The following is a 17,306-nucleotide window of genomic DNA, read 5'->3' on the forward strand; positions in this document are numbered from 1 at the left end:
TTGACCTGCCCTGGGACTTGCTCCACTTCTGTGCTTCTCGCTCAGCCAGGGCTGCTGGTGGCTTCGGATACCACCTTCTCTCTGCCTCCCAAACCGAGAGTGCATCCTTCTCTCCCTGCAGCTTTGGGGGGAAGCGCCCTCCTGCTCTTAGGAGCAAAAGTGACTCAGTGAGTGGCTTCGAGAACTGTGGAAAGGCTAGCATGTCCCCTTGATAAGTCACTTCCCCTCTCTGGGCTCATTTCCTCCTGGGTGAAATAAAGGGATGACTTGATGTGGTCTCCCCGGCAATCCCAATCCCGAATAAGGTACATTCTGGACGTCTGAGTCAAAGAGATAGAGTGTAAGCATTGAGGAGGCTGGGAGAAAGGGGTATGTTTGCTAACCCCCGTCCTAACCGGAGTGGGTGGCATGAGGCACAGGCACCACCACCATAGGGCAGCCAACACCCTAGGTGACTGGGTGATTCAGGCCCCACATAGAGGCGGACTGGCAGGAAAGCACCCCGTGGCTTCCCTGTGACTCAGGGGAAATGCAGAGCTCCCTGAAGAATGACTGCCCAGGGTCCCGCTATAAGCAACTCATCTCCCTTACACCTAGAAAGTTTCCGGTTGCACTGCAGGTCCCACTGCCTTTGATGGGCGCCCTAAGCTCATCATACTGCCTCCCTGGCCTACTCTACCCCTCCTACCTGGCCTTGGCAACCCCTCTTCCCTCGGCCTTCAACCCCATAGCCCTCCGGGCCCTGCCAGGCCCCCTCATTTACCCTTTGGCTCTGCCCATCCTCACTATCCACCCCCATCCCAGTGGAGCCAGCCAGATGATTGCAAAAGGGCTGAGCCAGCGGGAGAGGCCCTCACATGACAGCTGTTCCTGCTGCGGAGGGGAGGGGGCAGCTGGAAGTAGAGGGAAGCACATTCCATGGGAGATCCGATCAGAAATAGCCCCAAACCCTGACCATCCAGCCCCTGTTCTGCACATGGCCAGCCCATTGTGTAAACAAGGTAAGGTCAGTAGGCTTTCTTTGTAATCCTGAGGATATCAGGAAAACAGGGGGCAGGGGGAGGTTCCCAAAGGGGAGGGGGCCACAAGAATGAAAAGAGCCAAGGAACATCTAGAGATCCAGGGTCACCAAGGGCACTTTGGCCATTTCAGCAGGTCCCACCTGCCCATGGCGTTCTCTCTCTTATGAGACGTTCAGTGCTAGGGTCCGGCAGCCGCCATTACCACCATTCCACCCATCCCTTGGGTGCTGAAGCACTGGGACACCCCAGTCATTCCACTGGAGTAAAACAACAGCCTCCTCGGGGAGCCATGCCAGCCTGATTAGAGCAAACAGACAGGAGCAGGTGGCAGTTTCTCTAACCTTTCAGGAGTGCCTATATTTCAGCTCCCCGGCATTAGGGGAGGCAGAGAGGAGAGGGTGAGGACCCCAGAATTGCGCTCAAACATACGGAGGACCAGGCCAAGCTGGGGAAATTACCCTGCACTGTAGGTACAGCTTGGTGGGGAGAGGCAGGGAAGCCAGAGTCACCCAGGAAAACCCATTTGATTGTGTGGAGGGAAAGTTCTGGGTTCTGGGGACAAAGAGTGCTGGTTGCCATGAAAACCACAGTATTAATTTCAGAAATGACTGGGTGGAGCCTCCGAAACACTTTATTCCTCTCCCTTCAACATTCTAGACCCTTCCCCCACCTTGCAAAAGGGGAAGTGGCACATTGGGGCATGTGGGCAGCTGGTGGGATGGGCCTGACCCAGTGTGCCGAGCAGCTGTCCAGCTCCAGCTCAAACAGGACATGAAAAAAAAGAAGACAATCTAGGTCTTTCTTGGAAGAACTTTAAAGGCTTTCGACTTTTTAATAAGTGACTTAAGCAGAAGCGCCAACAAAGCTAAAATAAATAGCTGCTTATGACCAGTATCTACCAGTTTACATACAGGCGTTCCCATTCACACTCGGGGCTCCCGCAAGATTTCATCTGCAGCAAGGGCGGGGATAGAGCTAGAGAGTATCATGCTGAGCGAAATAAGCCAGTCGGAGACAGACACATAGCATACGATTTCACTCCTATGTGGCCTTTAAGAAACAAAACAAACGAGCAAACAGAAAAGAGAGAGCGATAAACCAAGAAACAGACTTCGCTACAGAGAACCAACGGATGGTCACCAGAGGAGTGGAGGGTGGGGGGTTGGGTTGACTCGGGGTTTGGGGACTAAGGAGCGCCCTCCTCTGATGAGCACCCCGCGACGATGTATGGAAGTGGTGAATCACTATACTGTGCACCTGAAACGAATGGGACACTGTACGTCAACGATACTGGAATTCAAGTGAAAGAAAAGATTTCGTCTGCGGTCAACTGCACCCTTGAGCCCCGACGACCCCTCTCTAGTTTCTCCATGTCCCTTTAGGGATGCTCTAAGGTTTTGCCCAGTAGGTGGATAAAACAGCTTCCTCGGTCCATCTTACCCTAGTTCTCCAGGAACACGCCCTGTTCTCAGCCCCGACCCACTCGCAACACCCCCTTCCCTTTCCTGCCCGGGATCTCGGCCCCCGCCGGCAGGCGCCGCACGGTGGGCGCCGGGATGCCAGTTCTAGGTGGTGCGCGGGTGGCGCGGGCCTGCTGCCCCGCGTGTCAGGAAGAGGGCCCGGCAGAGACGTCCCCCCTGGCGCGCAGGCGCTCACGGGGCCGCCTCGGCGAGCCGGGCGGGGCCGGGAAGAGCGGAGGAGCCGGGCCGACCTCCAGCCAGCGCGGGGCCCCCGGCCTGGATCGGGGAGGGAGGGCGAGAGTCCCGAGACCGGGGAGCCCGGGGCTGTGCGGTGACTCAGGCCTCCCCGGGGCAGGGCGGGACCCGACCAACTCCAGATGGACCTCCCCTCTTTCCCGCCCCACATCTGCCGCTAGAAACTCCTGCTGTTAACCTCTTTCTTGCCCACCCCGGCGGGAAGGAGCCCTTCAGTTTCATCCCGCTTTGGAGGCCAACAGCGAGAGCCACCGAGGCCTCGACACCCTCCCCTCGAGCTGCCCACCCCACCTCCGCTTGTGGGTACTGGCCCTCCCCCAAGCGCAGGCCCGGCCTCATCCAACAACCTGGCCGCCCTTCTCTGCACCAAACCGCCAGAGTTTGGGGCACAGGAGGCAGGACGTGAGGATGAGTCACGCTTCCTGCAGTCGGAGAGAGGCTGGGTCCACCAGACCCACCCGGTCCACATGGGGTGCCAGGCCTGCGGCAGCCCGCGCTCTAACCCACCCTGCAGAACCCCCCCCCCCCTTTTCCACAGCGAGGCCCCACTCCTGGGCCTCTTCTAAGTATTCAGCTCCTGGGAAGACAGGATACCGAGGCCCCACTCCTGGGCCTCTTCTGAGTAAATATTCAGCTCCCGGGAAGACTGGGGGTACCGGGAAGCAGGGGAAGATGACACAAGTGAAGGCGCAGGAAGGTGTGGCGTGGAGGGAGTCTGACAGGTTCGGCAAGGCCCCAGCACCCAGCGCAGGGCCCAGCCCCACCAGCAACTAGCACTTTTAGATCCTAACCAAGAGCAGCCCGGGAATGCTCGGAAGCAAGACAGGTGGCAAGTTTGGATCCGACTCAAGATGATCTATCTGCCAGGGAGCGAGCTTGAGCAAGAACCGACCCATCCTCACCCAGCTGGATTCCAAACCACAGCCCTGCTTGGCCCATTCTTCCCAGAACCCCCACTGGAGTCCAGGTCCCCAGCTAGATTACAGCCTTACCCTTTCCCAAGCTACCAGACCCTGTCTGTACCTGGAAAGATCACCTTCTTCCTCTCCCAACCTAAGCCCTTCTTTCTCCCACTAAGAAGGTGGGAGGAAAAAAACAACAAAAAACATAAAACCATAAACTAGAGACCAAAGGTTGAGTGGCGACTGTTTCTTCATATGCCTCAAAACACGAATCCGACTAGAGCTTTTCAGCTTCACCTGAGCTGTTAACCCACAGGGAGACCCTCAAAGCTCTTCAAAAAGAGTAGGAACAAGAACCTCTGAAAAGGGTGGAATAAAAATTAAGCTCAAAGGAGATAAAACAGTAACCACCAGTCTGAGCAGGGTTTTCAGATGGCAATGATGACTGCTCTACATTCCAGGAAGCAGCAGGGCACATTAAGAGCATGGGCGTCAGTGACACCCACTGGGTTCAAAATCCTGTCTCCACAGGCAAGTCACTTAAATCTCCGAAGCCCACTTCCTTGTGAGAAAGTAGAACTACCCCAGGGGTGCCTGCGTGGCTCAGTCGGTGAAGCGTCCGACTTCCTTCGGCTCAGGTGATATCTCACGGTTCATGGGTTCGAGCCCCGCGTCAGACTGTGCCGACAGCCCAGAGGCGGGGGCCTGCTTCAGATTCTGTCTCCTTCTCTCTCTGCCCCTCCCCGACTTGTGCGTGCACCTGCATGTGTGTAGCCTCTCGCTCTCAAAAATAAACCAAAAAAAAAAAAAAAAAAGAACACCCCACAGATGATCCACAGCCAGGTTAGGGCCAAGAGGGCCAGTGCCTGTTGTGAGCACTCTATGCCTGTATTCCCACTTGTCTGAAGAACTTAAACTATGACCCTTGGATGCCACCACCTTCCTACCTTCCAGGGCATCTGTGAGAAATAACGCGAAGTTCCTTGACACTGTGCACTACTGTAGGTTAGTTCTTAGCACCATTTGCAGGCACTCTCTCCCTTCACTGGGGAAGGTCTGCAATCTGGTCCTCAAGAATGAGGTAGCTACTTGGGGCGCCTGGGTGGCTCAGTCCGTTAGGAGTCCCACTTTGGCTCAGGTCATGATCTCCCAGTTTGGGAGTTCGAGCCCCAAGGTGAGGCTCTGTGATGATAGCATGGAGCCCGGAGCCTGCGTCAGATTCTGTCTCCCCCTCTCTGCCCCTCCCCTGCTCACACTCTCTTAAAAAAAAATAATAATAGGGGCGCCTGGGTGGCGCAGTCGGTTAAGCGTCCGACTTCAGCCAGGTCACGATCTCGCACTCCGTGAGTTCGAGCCCCGCGTCAGGCTCTGGGCTGATGGCTCAGAGCCTGGAGCCTGTTTCCGATTCTGTGTCTCCCTCTCTCTCTGCCCCTCCCCCGTTCATGCTATGTCTCTCTCTGTCCCAAAAATAAATAAAAAAAGTTGAAAAAAAAAAAATTAGAAAAAAAAAATTATAATAATAATAAGATGGCTACAAAACACTATGTCCCTACCTACCCTAACTGTATCCAATCTTTCCCAGCTAGGGTAGCAGTCAGTCATCACGGTAGAGGCAGGGTGAATAAAGACAAAACTGAGCAGAGGCCTCTCTGCTCTTCCGAAGACTTCTCTCCTGCAAAGGGAGGTACCGCAGGCCCATAAAATACCCTGCTTTAACGTAAACTAGTCCCCTTGGAAGAAGCCATCACTCACAAAGGAGGCAGGACAGGTAAGGGTTCAATGTTCAGTTTCCTTTAATGACCCCCATCTCCCTGAAGGGCAGGTGCAGGCAGCTAGGTGACGGCAAGAGATGTTCACTTGAAGATCTTGCCCTGATTGAAGGCTTTGCCCACGTGCTGGAAGGCCCCCTCCCAGGAAAAGTACTCTCGAACCAGCGTCTGGGCCTCCTCACTGCCAGGATCCAGTTTCCGCCACGTATAGGACTCGTAGTCCACCTGCCAATCTGGACTCAGCTGGGGAAAAAAAGGCCAGGTTGAGAAGCATGTGGTCAGGTTATCAGATACTGTCCCACACCTGTTCCAGCTCATGTGTTCCAGCTCAGACACATGTCATCAGCTCTTAAAACTCCTGTGACTGTGACGGCTCCTTCCTGTACATGTTCCTTGAACTCTCCTGAATGCCTACAAGGCACAGGAATAAAAGTGTCTCTCCCATACCCTTGCCCCACCCTCAAGAGACAGACTCCTCCCCTACAACTTTCCTCACCGGAAAGGCAAGCTCCTGGCCTCGGAAGACCCAGACTCCAGAAATGGAGCTGCTATTGTTGGTTCCAAAGAGGATGACACTGGCAAAGGCATTCTTCCTCAGCTTGTCCAACCGCTGGAACATTCCTGAAGGGGTGAGAGAGAACACGCTGCCTTTAGGATCACATCACCCACTACCTTGTCCTCCCTTCTTCCTAGACCCACCCTCTGCTCACCGGTGATGAGGTTGCAGCTCATGAAGGTCTGGGTGAGCTCCTCGGGGAAGCGGTACTCGGAGTACCACAGAGACCAGCCATCCTTATCAAAATGCTCCCAAAAGTACGGCAGCGCCACAGAGAGGGTGTCCTCGTTGGAGTATTTGCGCTTAAATTCATCCAACACGAAGGTACTGAGTGGAGGGAAAAAGCAAGGTCAACGTGGAGGTCCTACTGAGGCAACCAAGGGCGGTCAGGCTAAAGCAGCAGCTAAGGGCAAACTTCACTTAAAATGTACTGGTTTAAAGAGGTCACTGGACTGGCACACGGGTGCAACCTTAGAGGGAAGAGAGCTAAGGGGGTACGAACAAGGGATCTAGGGTACTCCTTTGCTCCCTGCCTAAATCGGCTGGGATTGAGGAGGGCGGGACCTGCGGGGGGGGGGGGGCGGCGCCGGAAGGAGGCAGCCCCAAGAAAGGCACAGGGAACTGCTGCCCCCTAGCGGAGACCTAGAATGAGCACTCCCTTTTCTTCCTGGCAGGCCCCCTGGGGGGAGGGGGAGGGTGCTTTCCCATTGAGTCACACTTAAAACACTGACTCACCCAACTTTCTTCCCCCACCATTGGCCTCTTCAGGTTACATACACTACAATGTGACAGCAATGTAACCAGTGAACATCTTCAAAGGGACTCCACCCCAGACCTTACACCCGTGGCCTTAGTCACTCTGCCCAGGAACAAGTCCGGATGCTGAAAAGCCCTTAGGTTCAGATTATTTTTGAAGCGATCTGGCTCAGATCTGGCACACTGAGCAGAGAAGGCTCTACCGCTACAGAGAGGTCCCTCTTCTCATGGTAGCAGTTCTACTTTTCTTTGCAGGTATAAAACCCACAATGCCAGCAAACAAGACAACTAATTAATATTTTTATACACTTGCCACTGGTGACTTTCCAAAGATGATGTATGTAGTTTTGTGCCTTCTACAATTTGTTCATTTGATACCATATCACTCTATATCTATATCTTTTTACAAATGTTTTAATGGCTGGAGCGCCTGGGTGGCTCAGATGGTTAGGCATCTGACTTGGTTTCGACTGAGGTCATGATCTCACAGTTCGTAGGTTCGAGGCCCGCGTTAGAATCCCGCTATCAGCACAGAGCCTCCTTGGGCTTGTCTCCCTCTCTCTGCCCCTCTTCCCGCTCATGCTCTATCACTATCTTTCAAAATAAATACACAAAAAAATTATTTTTTAAAAAAGCCCTTACTAAGTGTTTCATTGGTCCAATTATTCACTAACATAAATAACAGTAACAAACCCTAGAGTTAGAAACCATTAAGTGGTGCGGATCTGCCCACTGTTGCATTACAGCAAAGTAGAGGCTGGACTTCAACCCTGGGTCCTACGTTCCTTCCCAAATACCCATCAGAGGCCTCCTCTGAGGAGCTTCCATCTCAACCACCCAAAAAAGGGACCGGGGACTTTTTTCTTCACACCTTCCCAAACTGTTGGAACTTTCTAATTTGTGACCACGTTGCATCCATTTCTCAACCAAATGACCACAGGCTCTCAACAGCTCCTGGAACAAGTTGAGCTGGAAGGCCTTAAAAGGACTAGAACTAACTCGAGACAAATAGTATTCATCTTTGAAGACATAGCCTTGGTGATCTTAAAAATCCAGGGGAGGGGCACCTGGGTAGCCTCAGTTAAGCGTCCAACTCTCGATTTCGGCTCAGGTCACCATCTCACTGTTTGGGAGATCGAACTCTGGGGCTCCATGGGGCTGCTTGGGATTCTCGCTCTCCCTGTCTCCACCCCTACCCCGCTCGAGCTCATGCTCACGTGTGTGTACACACACGCGGACATGTTCCCGCGCTCTCTCAACATAAAAATAAAAAATAAAAAAAAAATCCAGGGGAAAAATCATCTAGGTAGGCAGCCCAGTAGAGCGTCATGACAATACAACAAATTGGTATTAACCAACATTCCCCAAAAGAAGAAATGCAAAGTTTATTAAAAATTTTCAGTTTATTGATTTGTTTTCTGCCCACAGTATACAGACCTAATATATGTGAAAATCTCTAAAAATTAACGGTGTCTATGTTACAACAGCATATGTAATTCGGGTTAGTTATCAGAGCATACTCACACACGCCAAAAAGCCTACTCAACTCTTGACCTGCCCCTGTGCTAAGTTCAAAGTACGTCACTTCGGTTCAAAAAGAAATACATCTGTAAAGAACAGCTGCACCTGAAACCTTCCTTGGTCTTGTATGAGCTGCTAACCCTAAGAGCTACACTCCAAGTTTCTCCCCAAATGGGGAAACAGCAGCTCCTAACGGTGACCACCCAGCACTAGGATGCTCGTCATTTAGAAGTCTCCACGCTCCTATCGTACCCTCCAGCAGTGTGCACCTTCATGCTGGGTTAACCCATAAAAAACCATTACAGGGCGCCTGAGTGGCTCAGTCGCTTAAGTGTCCGACTCTTGATTTCGGCTCAGGTCATGATCTCACAGTCTGTGGGTTTGAGCCCCACACTGGGCTCTGCGCTGCCAGCACGGATGCTTGGCATTGAGTCTCTCGCTCTCCCTCTGTCCTGTCCCTCCCCCGCTAGCACTCCCTGTCTCAAAATAAGTAAACATAAAAATAACAAAAGAAAGAAAAGAAAACTAGTACAAAATAAGGGAGGCTGAACCCTGTTAAACACTAACAGAACTATTGAAAGGCCAGACAGCTTCGGGAAAGGCAGAGTGAGCAGGTGAGAAAAGCAGGGAAAAACAAGAACTACATATGTGAAGTGGCTACGGACAAAACCAGTATCATAACGCTTGCAATTTTTTTGAGAGAGAGAGAGAGAGAGAGAGAGAGAGAGAGAGAGAGAGAGAGAGAGAGAACGCACGAGCAGCATGCATGCAAGGGGCAGGGAGCAGAGGGAGATAGAGAATCCCAAGCAGGCTCCGTGCTCAGCGAGGAGCCCAACATGGGGCTCGATCCCACGACCCTGGGATCATGACCTGAGGTGAAATCAAGAGTCAGATGCTCAGCCAACTGAGCCACCCAGGCACCTCATAAGGCCTGCAATTCTAATGAATGACCTAGGGCAGTGACTGAGAACTTGAGTTTGGAGAAGCGGCTAAATACTAGATGTCCTACCATTTTCACCCGAAAGTTTCCCTTGACTGCGTTTTCTTCCAAGAACCCCAACCTTTACCGAAAAGGTTGGAAGTGGGTGGGGTGACGACCATCCCATCTATTTCTTTCTCCTTGAGGGGTTTAACTCCCCCCCCCCCAAAAATGAACCAGACAGGCACTATGGAGCCATGGTCACCTTCCTTTTTCTCAGTAAGAATTTTTACATTGTCTGTTCATCCAAACAGTAAAAATAACAATCAAACGACACTGACCTGGTGTCACGGCTTCAGAGCCAGCCCAGCAGGGCAGACATGAGGCTCTCTGTATCCTCTCCCTGTTAGCTCTGGGGGCTCTCAAATCTGACTGAGCATGTTCAAGACCACTTTACCTCCACACCCAATGCTGTGCCCCGTCTATTTGCTAGAAAGAGAGTTCTTATCTTTTTCTCAAATGTAAGAAACGTACTTAGAATCTGCCTTCCACTTTTAAAATGGACCCAGGGCGCCTGGGTGGAGCAGTCGGTTAAGCGTCCGACTTCAGCCAGGTCACGATCTCACAGTCCGTGAGTTCGAGCCCCCGTCGGGCTCTGGTCTGATGGCTCAGAGCCTGGAGCCTGTTTCCGATTCTGTGTCTCCCTCTCTCTCTGCCCCTTCCCTGTTCATGCTCTGTCTCTCTCTGTCCCAAAAATAAATAGCTCTGTCTCTCTCTGTCCCAAAAATAAATAAACGTTGAAAAAAAAAATTAAAAAATAAAATAAAATAAAATAAAATAAAATAAAATAAAATGGACCCAGTTCTTGGGGCGCCTGGGTGGCTCAGTCAGTTAAGCGTCTGACTTTGGCTCAGGTCATGATCTCATGGTTCTTGAGTTCGGGCCCCACGTCAGGCTCTGTGCTGACAGCTCAGTCTGGAACCTGCTTCGGATTCTGTGTCTCCCTCTCCCCTCCCCCGCTCCCTAAGATAAACGTTAAAAAAAATTTGTAAAATTCACCCAATTCTTGAGAATAAACTCAGAAGTTGCTTTACTTGCAAACAAACACCCTTCACTCCTACACGGACACCCTTAAACTCTGGGCCCTTGCTGTGTAAGGGGAACATGCACAGGGACGCACTGGCCTTCCTGGGTCCCTAACTCTCCAGTACCCTTACCTCTTGGGCAAGTGAGCAAAGGGGTCCTTGGCCTTCGGCTCTGCAGCCAGCGCCTGCTCACATTCATCCATCTCCTCCTCGGGAGCAGGAGCAGCGGCCTTTTTCTCCTCTTTACGCTCAGCCTGGGGCTTCTGCTTCTCTTCCCGAGACCCTTTCTCTTTCCTTGGGGTGTCCTTTTTAGGCTGGCTCTCTGCAAACTTTTTAGCTGGTACAGAGAAAGGGAGAGAATTCAATGTCCTGCCTCTTTCCATGTGCCTCTAAAGCCAGGCAGTGAGCAGGGTAACACAGGAAAACTGCTGGGTGGGACTACGAAGGGGCCTAGGCCCTGCGCTGCCATCAGTTCCCCATACGTCCCCAAGCCAAGAACACAACCCTCGGCAACATACATGCACCAATGTTGCTAGACGTTAATACGAACAAGTGAGGGTACGTATGCTTATGAAACAAGTTTCCTGAAGTATCGCTATGTAGGATACCCTACATTCTGTGGGTCCACATAACCCAAAAGCCTGATGGAACATCAAAGGGTTGAGACTGAATGAACCAGCCCCTGCGTCAGGTCTCACGGCTCTTCCGCCTGCTCCGACCTACCGTCAAACTGGGCCATCTTCTCACAGAGTTTCACCTCCCCCAAGACAGCTCGGAACTGGGGCTGGTTAATGCAGGTGAGGAACCAGCGGTTGGTATTAGGGAAGGCCTGGCGGAAAGATGGCTCCAGGACCTGTCAGAACAGAAGGGTGGAAACCGAGTCAGTGGAGAGAAAGGTCCTGAAGAGTGTCAAGCCAGAGACCCTTGTTTCTTTCTAGATCAAAGCTCCACCTTCCTCTCGAGCCCCCAGATGGCAGCTCCCTAGAGTCCCCTCTTACCTGGGGGGCTACTTCCTGCTTACCTTCCTCTTTTTCACAGTACAGTCCAATTTAACGGGTGCTTGATCCCACCCCTCATTTACTACAAATCTACCTAGCACAAATGTTTACACGGCACATTACTCATTTTTTTTTTTTTATTAAAGCTTATTTATTTTGAGAGGGAGCAAGAGAGAGGAACTAGCAGGGGAGAGGCAGAGAAAGAGGGAGTGAGAGAATCCCAAGCAGGCTCTGCACTGCTGGAGGGCTGGAACTCACAAACCAAACTCATGAACCAAGAGATCATGACCTGAACAAAAACTAAGAGTCAAAATAACAACAACAACAACAACAACAACAACAACAACAAAGAAACCTAAGAGTCAGACACTTAACAAAAACTGAGCCACCCAGGCGCCCCCGGCACCTTCTTTTCCAAAGCCAATTCACACCAACATATTCCAATCTTCAATTCAATAAATTTTTTTAAAAAAAGAAAAGGAAGGAAGGGAAAGAAGGAAGGAAGGTAGGTAGGTGGAGGGGGGGAGGGGAGGATGCCTGGGTGGCTCAAATGGCTGAGCAACTCACTTTGGCTGGGGTCATGATCTTCTGGTTTGTGGGTTCAAGCCCCGCATAGTTCTTGCTGACAGCTCAGAGCCTGGAGCCTGCTTCGGATCCTGTGTCTCTGTCTCTCTGCTCCTCCCCCACTCATGGGGTGTGTGTGTGTGTGTGTGTGTGTGTGTGTGTGTGTGTCTTTCTCTCTCAAAAATAAACAAACAAACAAAAAAAAGGTGGGACGCCTGGGTGGTTCAATCAGTTGGGAATTGAGCTTCCCAGCTTCGGCTCAGGTCATGATCTCAGCGTGTGAGTTCGAGCCCCGCGTCGGGCTCTGTGCTGACAGCTCAGAGCCTGGAGCCTGCTTCAGATCCTGTGTCTCCCTCCCTATCTCTAAGTAAAAAACATTAAAAAAAAAAAAAAAAAAGTGCAGACACACAGAGCTATCAATTACTCATTTTGCCAAATAAATAAGATTAACAAATACCATCTATGTTAACCACACGATCCAAACTTCAGAAACTAAAGAATGTTCAATAACAAAAATAAGTAAATAAAAATTCAAAAGCAAAAAAGTATTTCAATACATCACACGGTCCCTTAAACTAAACTCAGCTTCATAAACCAACTCATTTACCATCTTGTAGCTTGCTAAGACCAGAGGGAAAGTGACCTTGGCACAGAGATAGAGCACAGCAGCCAACAGTGTTGGTTCTGCAGTGCTGGGTTCAAATCCTTCACCATTTATCAGCTACGTGCCCTTGGACCAGGTGCGAATTTCTCCTCACCCACACAGCAGAAAAAGACTAAGACGATGCCTGCAAGGCCCCTGGCACCGTGTCTGACACAAAGTAGGTGCTTTTTTTCTTTACAATTACCACACTACTGCTCTGGACCAGCATCAGTCCGAGAGCTGCTGCTCGGGACCCAGCAATATGTCATTTTCTTTGACCTGATAACCTCAAGAGTAATTACTACTACCCTGGTGTTATAGCTTACAGAGAAAAAAGGACTAAATGAATTCTCAGTCGCTCTCACTCACCTCTACCTACAACTTGTAAGTAACGAAGCCAAGAACCGAACCTAATTCTGCCTCCACAAGGTCTTCTTGATGAAGCGACCAGCTCTGTCTTTACAACCAAGCACAGCTGGCTTTCTCAAGAAATATGGAAACAAAACGAAACATCTTAGCTGCCACAGAGAAATCAGGACAACAGAACATTACCAGACTTCTCAGAAAGGGGAAAAGCAGCATGGTACTCAAATCTGGAATTCCTAGAGTCGAGCTGTTACCTGAAATGACTCATCAGACTCATCCCTTAGTTTCTAACCCCACCTACCCTCTGCCGACCCAGATTCTTTATAAACGTCACCTGTTTATAGAGCCACAACAGAGTGCAGACAACTGTGATGTCAGCCAGTGTCACACGTTCGCCCACCAGGAAAGTCCTCGTCTTCAGGTGAGCATCCAGCAGCCCCAGAATTCGCCTCACCTCCTCCTTTGCATTCTCTGTGGCCTATTGATTTCAAATGACCAAACTTAATAGTGGGTATCCCTCCCTTCCCTGCTCCCCTCCCCCAATGATCGAACCAAGATAACTATTTCACTTACTAAGTTCTGGCTCATCCCCAACCCTTTTGCAATGGAGTCAGACTCTAGGATCATTCCAAATGTTATCAGACATTGAAGCTCTCAATGTCAAATTTCTTCATGGTGCAGTCTGGCTTAATTTCCCACTATACTGACCACAGTCCTGTATTTTTGGATTTGAGAAGGAACCTCAGAGGTCACCCGGTTTAACCACCCTCCTGCCATTGGGTATAGCTTTTCTACAGCAGAAATCTCTCCCCTGACCACTCATGACAGGCACCACCTCCACTGGGTCTATGTGACAAAACAACCCGGATACCATCAACAGCCCAGTGCTCCAAACTCACACCCAAGAGATCAGGTCTTTTATCATCCGTATGTTCTCAGCATCTCCTTTCCTCAATCTATTTAATTCCTTACTCCCGACACTCAGGAGCTGATGCCACCCCTGCCCCTGGCTTCTCCCCAAGTTCCAAGGCTTACCTGCTTGTTGTGGTGCATGATGCCCAAGGTAGGGAACACCCAGGTACTGGCTGGGGGCACTATGTCGCTATCAGCAAAGCTCACCCACTGCACCACCTGGGCTGCGGCCTCAGGAGTACTTCCCCGCAGCTCCTCATTGCTCACTGCAGAGGCAGAGCACAAAGGTCAGAACTTTGGGGTCATGCCAACACCAATCCAAGTCCATGAAAATTCCTCTCCTGTCACTCCAGCTCACCCTTATCCTCTCCTACCTCCTTCATTCCAGATCTTCCCATTCCCACTCCCACCGCAAATTACCATAGTAGGCAATGGCATTGCTCTCGAACACACAGAATCCATCGTCACCCTCAAATGCTGGAACCTGGGATAAAACAGTCGAAAGAGGAGTGGAATAAAAAAAAAAAAAAAAAAAAAGTAAGTAAAGTACACAGTAATTTCTCACTAGCCAATCCCAGGCCCTAGAGTTGTTTTGGATGAAAGTTCTTTTAGAAGGCTGATGACCCTTACTAAGCAACTACTGACACAAACTATTGATATTATCTGAAACCCCGGAACCAAAAATATTTAAGTTACCTGGTATCCCTGGTATCTGACCTCACATGGAAAACCCAAAGATTTAGATATTATCAAATACTTATGTAAAATCCCTCGATCAAATAGGCAAAAGACCAGAAACTAAATGTTGTCTCTTTTCTCCATTATTCTTGAAAGCAGGGTGGTACTCCCCACACTACACTGATCTCTTCTCTGTTTAGTATGGTTAGTTACCCATCTCTAAAAGCCCCTCGGTCAGCTCATGGCAGATACCTGACACATTCGCACTAAAAACAGTCAAAACTCATTCTCTCTCCCACAAATAAAGAAACCTGTGAATTTTACAACAGGTCACTGAACAGGCTCTGCGTTATTCCCAACTATGTGCAAATACACACTTGTCTTAAAATGAAAAATTTTTTAAGTCAATGAAATGTAAAAAAAAATAAATAAATAAATTGTAATATGGAAAGCGCCCTTTTAAAGATGGAGGCCATCTTCAGGCCAGGCCTCCTTGGATTCTCAGGACCGGAGACCCCTCTCCACCGTCCTACTCACCTTGCCGGCAGGAAATTTACGGAGAAATTCAGGTGTGCGGTTGGTTTGGCCAAAGTGGAAGTGGGGTGGTGCGGAGAGCACGCGGACCTGAGCCCCGCTGTACTGAGCAGCAATGAGAGCCTTGAAGGCCCTCCAGTTTTCAGGATATGTGTACAGGGTCTGTGGGGGGAGGGGGGAGATGGAGAATGTTAATGACAGAAGGGTCTCGTTCTAAATGTCACCTCCAGGGATAAATTCCCTGAGTTATTCCCAATCCGTTCAACTCCCTCTGGTAAACCAAATTCTCTGGTATCTGTCATGTGTAATCAGAGTCCTCTGAAATACCAGGGACAGAACCACACACCAACTGCTAAATAAAGCTTGTTGACAGGTTTGACCTTCCCTAAGGACGGCTCTAGAAGCACTCTCATCCCCTCAAATGTATCTTCAAGAAACCTAGAACTTCCAGCACCCGCAGACTCCACCTGCCGACAGACAGGCACTCCTCCTTTCCCCGGTTTCATTCATTGATGGTTGGCGAGTACCTGCCTACTCCACCGCTGAGCCGCTCATCCCTTTAAAGCACCATCACTGTTTACCACACACACCGACCGTTTCGAGGTTCCCTTCAGAACTGCCAGGCGAAACCGAATGGCATCCTCTCCTCCCAAATCAACTCGGTCTCCCCAAAAGCCCGTTCCTTCTTGTCACGCTAACGTCCCCCCCACCCCCGCCCGTCCCGTCCCGCAGTGAGTTCCCTGGCAGTAGCTTCTCCTTCTCTTAGTCCTTCTCTTAACGGTCCAGCTGGGCTGACTCCACCGTCCGGGGATTCCTCTCACTCTCCAACCTCCCCGATGATGAACCCTTAACCGGAGACAGCCGTACCTGCCCACAAAGACCCTCGTCTTAACCCAGTCCCTGCTGTTGCCCTACAAAACGGTCACAAAAGTTGTCAACCTGCCCGGATACCATGTCTCGAAGCGGCAGTGAACCCGAACCCTTTTCTCAGGCCCCAGACGGCCAGGATCTGACATCTCTTTTCTCCACTACCCCAGACCCTTCCACCTCTTTGGCCTCCGAGAGCCCCAGCCTCAGTTCCCCTCCGGGGCCTGGAAGCCTTGCTCTCCAACAGTACGATCTCTAGACCCCCCACCAGTTCCCCACTCGGCTCCAGAACTCCTCTGACGCCGGAGGGCCCCACTCGGGCAGAGGATGGCGTCGGATACCGTGACCTGGATCGCCAGAGCCGGCAAACTTACCCCAGCCGCCATGGTGATTCCGCAGAGAAAGGGGGTGGGGCTCTCGGCGCTGCCGCAAAGTAAGCCGTCCGGGAGAGAAGGGGGGGAAGGGGAGAGCCGTGGAGAAACAGCAGCCGCAAAGCGAGGACGGCATAGAAGGCATACGCACGACAGTTCGGTATCCCGCGGCGCTGAATTGGGAAAAGAGAGGGGTGGGGCCTGCCGGCCTGCGCGAAAAAAAAGCCCGCGCCTGCGCAGTGGGACTCTCGACTGGCCCGCCCCTCAGGCATGGCCAATCCGAGTCCCGACGTGGAGGTAGAAGGCGCGGAGGGTAAGCTGTGAAAATGGGCCGCAATCCAGGGCCTCCTCTGGGCGGCGACGTGGCACCGCTGCCAACTCCGCGCCGCGCGGGGTCCCAGAAGCGTTCCCCTCCAGCTCAGGAACCCGCGGTGACTTGACGGGGATCCTGCCAGCCCCCTAACATCAGGATTGTGGGACACTCACTGGAGCGGAAACAACTCCTGCGTGGATAATTCCATTTGTTCCCGCTCTGGTTTTCTAGAGAGGATGAATGTCTATCCGGAGCCCAGGTCAGAAACCCTCTGCAGAAGTGAGGTTTCCTCGCATTAAATCACCATGCGGCTCCGGGATGCAGTTACTGCAGGAACGGCTCTGGTACTGGTCCTGCAGCAGGGGAGGGCCAAGAGAGAACACAGCGGATCCTTTCCGCTCGTCACCCTTAGGGGCAGTTTACCCATGATGGGCTGCCCTTTACCCACGCTCAGGTCGGAGATGTTTTACCCATTTTAATAAGAGCAGGATGAATTCTGTAAAATGAGAGAACGGTTGTAGAACCCTGAACCCCAATTTCAGGCCGTCACCATATAAATCTGGGCAGCAAGGTAAACGTGGAGCCAAACTTGGTTCTTCTCACAGCTACTGCCCCAGCCCCCCAGCCTTCAGGAACTCTGCTGAGTGGGCCCCAGGTGCAGGAACACACCATCATCACGGGCACTCGCTGCAAGTTGTGACAAGTGGTACGATGGGACAGGCTGACACGTTTTGGGGTGGCCAAAGGCACCTCTGAGAAGAGGCGGTAAGGTCTGGGGAGGGGAAGTACTGGGTGGAAATTAGAGGACACTGTAG

General features: G+C 51.4%; 1 protein-coding gene across 1 annotated transcript; it reads right to left on the reverse strand.

Annotated features, from left to right (window-relative positions):
- Positions 1-5,410: 5,410 nt before the first annotated feature.
- EEF1G (eukaryotic translation elongation factor 1 gamma) lies at positions 5,411-16,312 on the reverse strand. The gene is made up of 10 exons (XM_040466170.1): positions 16,182-16,312; positions 14,944-15,102; positions 14,149-14,212; positions 13,852-13,994; positions 13,151-13,294; positions 10,969-11,098; positions 10,378-10,582; positions 6,119-6,291; positions 5,905-6,029; positions 5,411-5,651 (listed from the first exon to the last, which is right to left on the reverse strand). The coding sequence occupies exons 1-10, from the start codon at positions 16,191-16,193 to the stop codon at positions 5,493-5,495; spliced, it is 1,314 nt and encodes a 437-aa protein (XP_040322104.1). The 5' UTR covers positions 16,194-16,312; the 3' UTR covers positions 5,411-5,492.
- Between the last annotated feature and the right edge of the window lie 994 nt (positions 16,313-17,306).

Source organism: Herpailurus yagouaroundi, unplaced genomic scaffold, assembly GCF_014898765.1.
Source record: "Herpailurus yagouaroundi ecotype Mexico unplaced genomic scaffold, PumYag 569, whole genome shotgun sequence".
Taxonomy (NCBI): domain Eukaryota; kingdom Metazoa; phylum Chordata; class Mammalia; order Carnivora; family Felidae; genus Herpailurus; species Herpailurus yagouaroundi.

Bases quoted from the DNA above. Each gene is read 5' to 3' on its own strand.
- EEF1G (XM_040466170.1), bottom strand. The intron at 6,292-10,377 runs GTAAGGGTACTG...CCCTCCACTCAG, and splicing joins TTTGCTCACTTGCCCAAGAG to TACCTTCGTGTTGGATGAAT. The intron at 5,652-5,904 runs GTGAGGAAAGTT...TTTTTTCCCCAG, and splicing joins GCCAGGAGCTTGCCTTTCCG to CTGAGTCCAGATTGGCAGGT.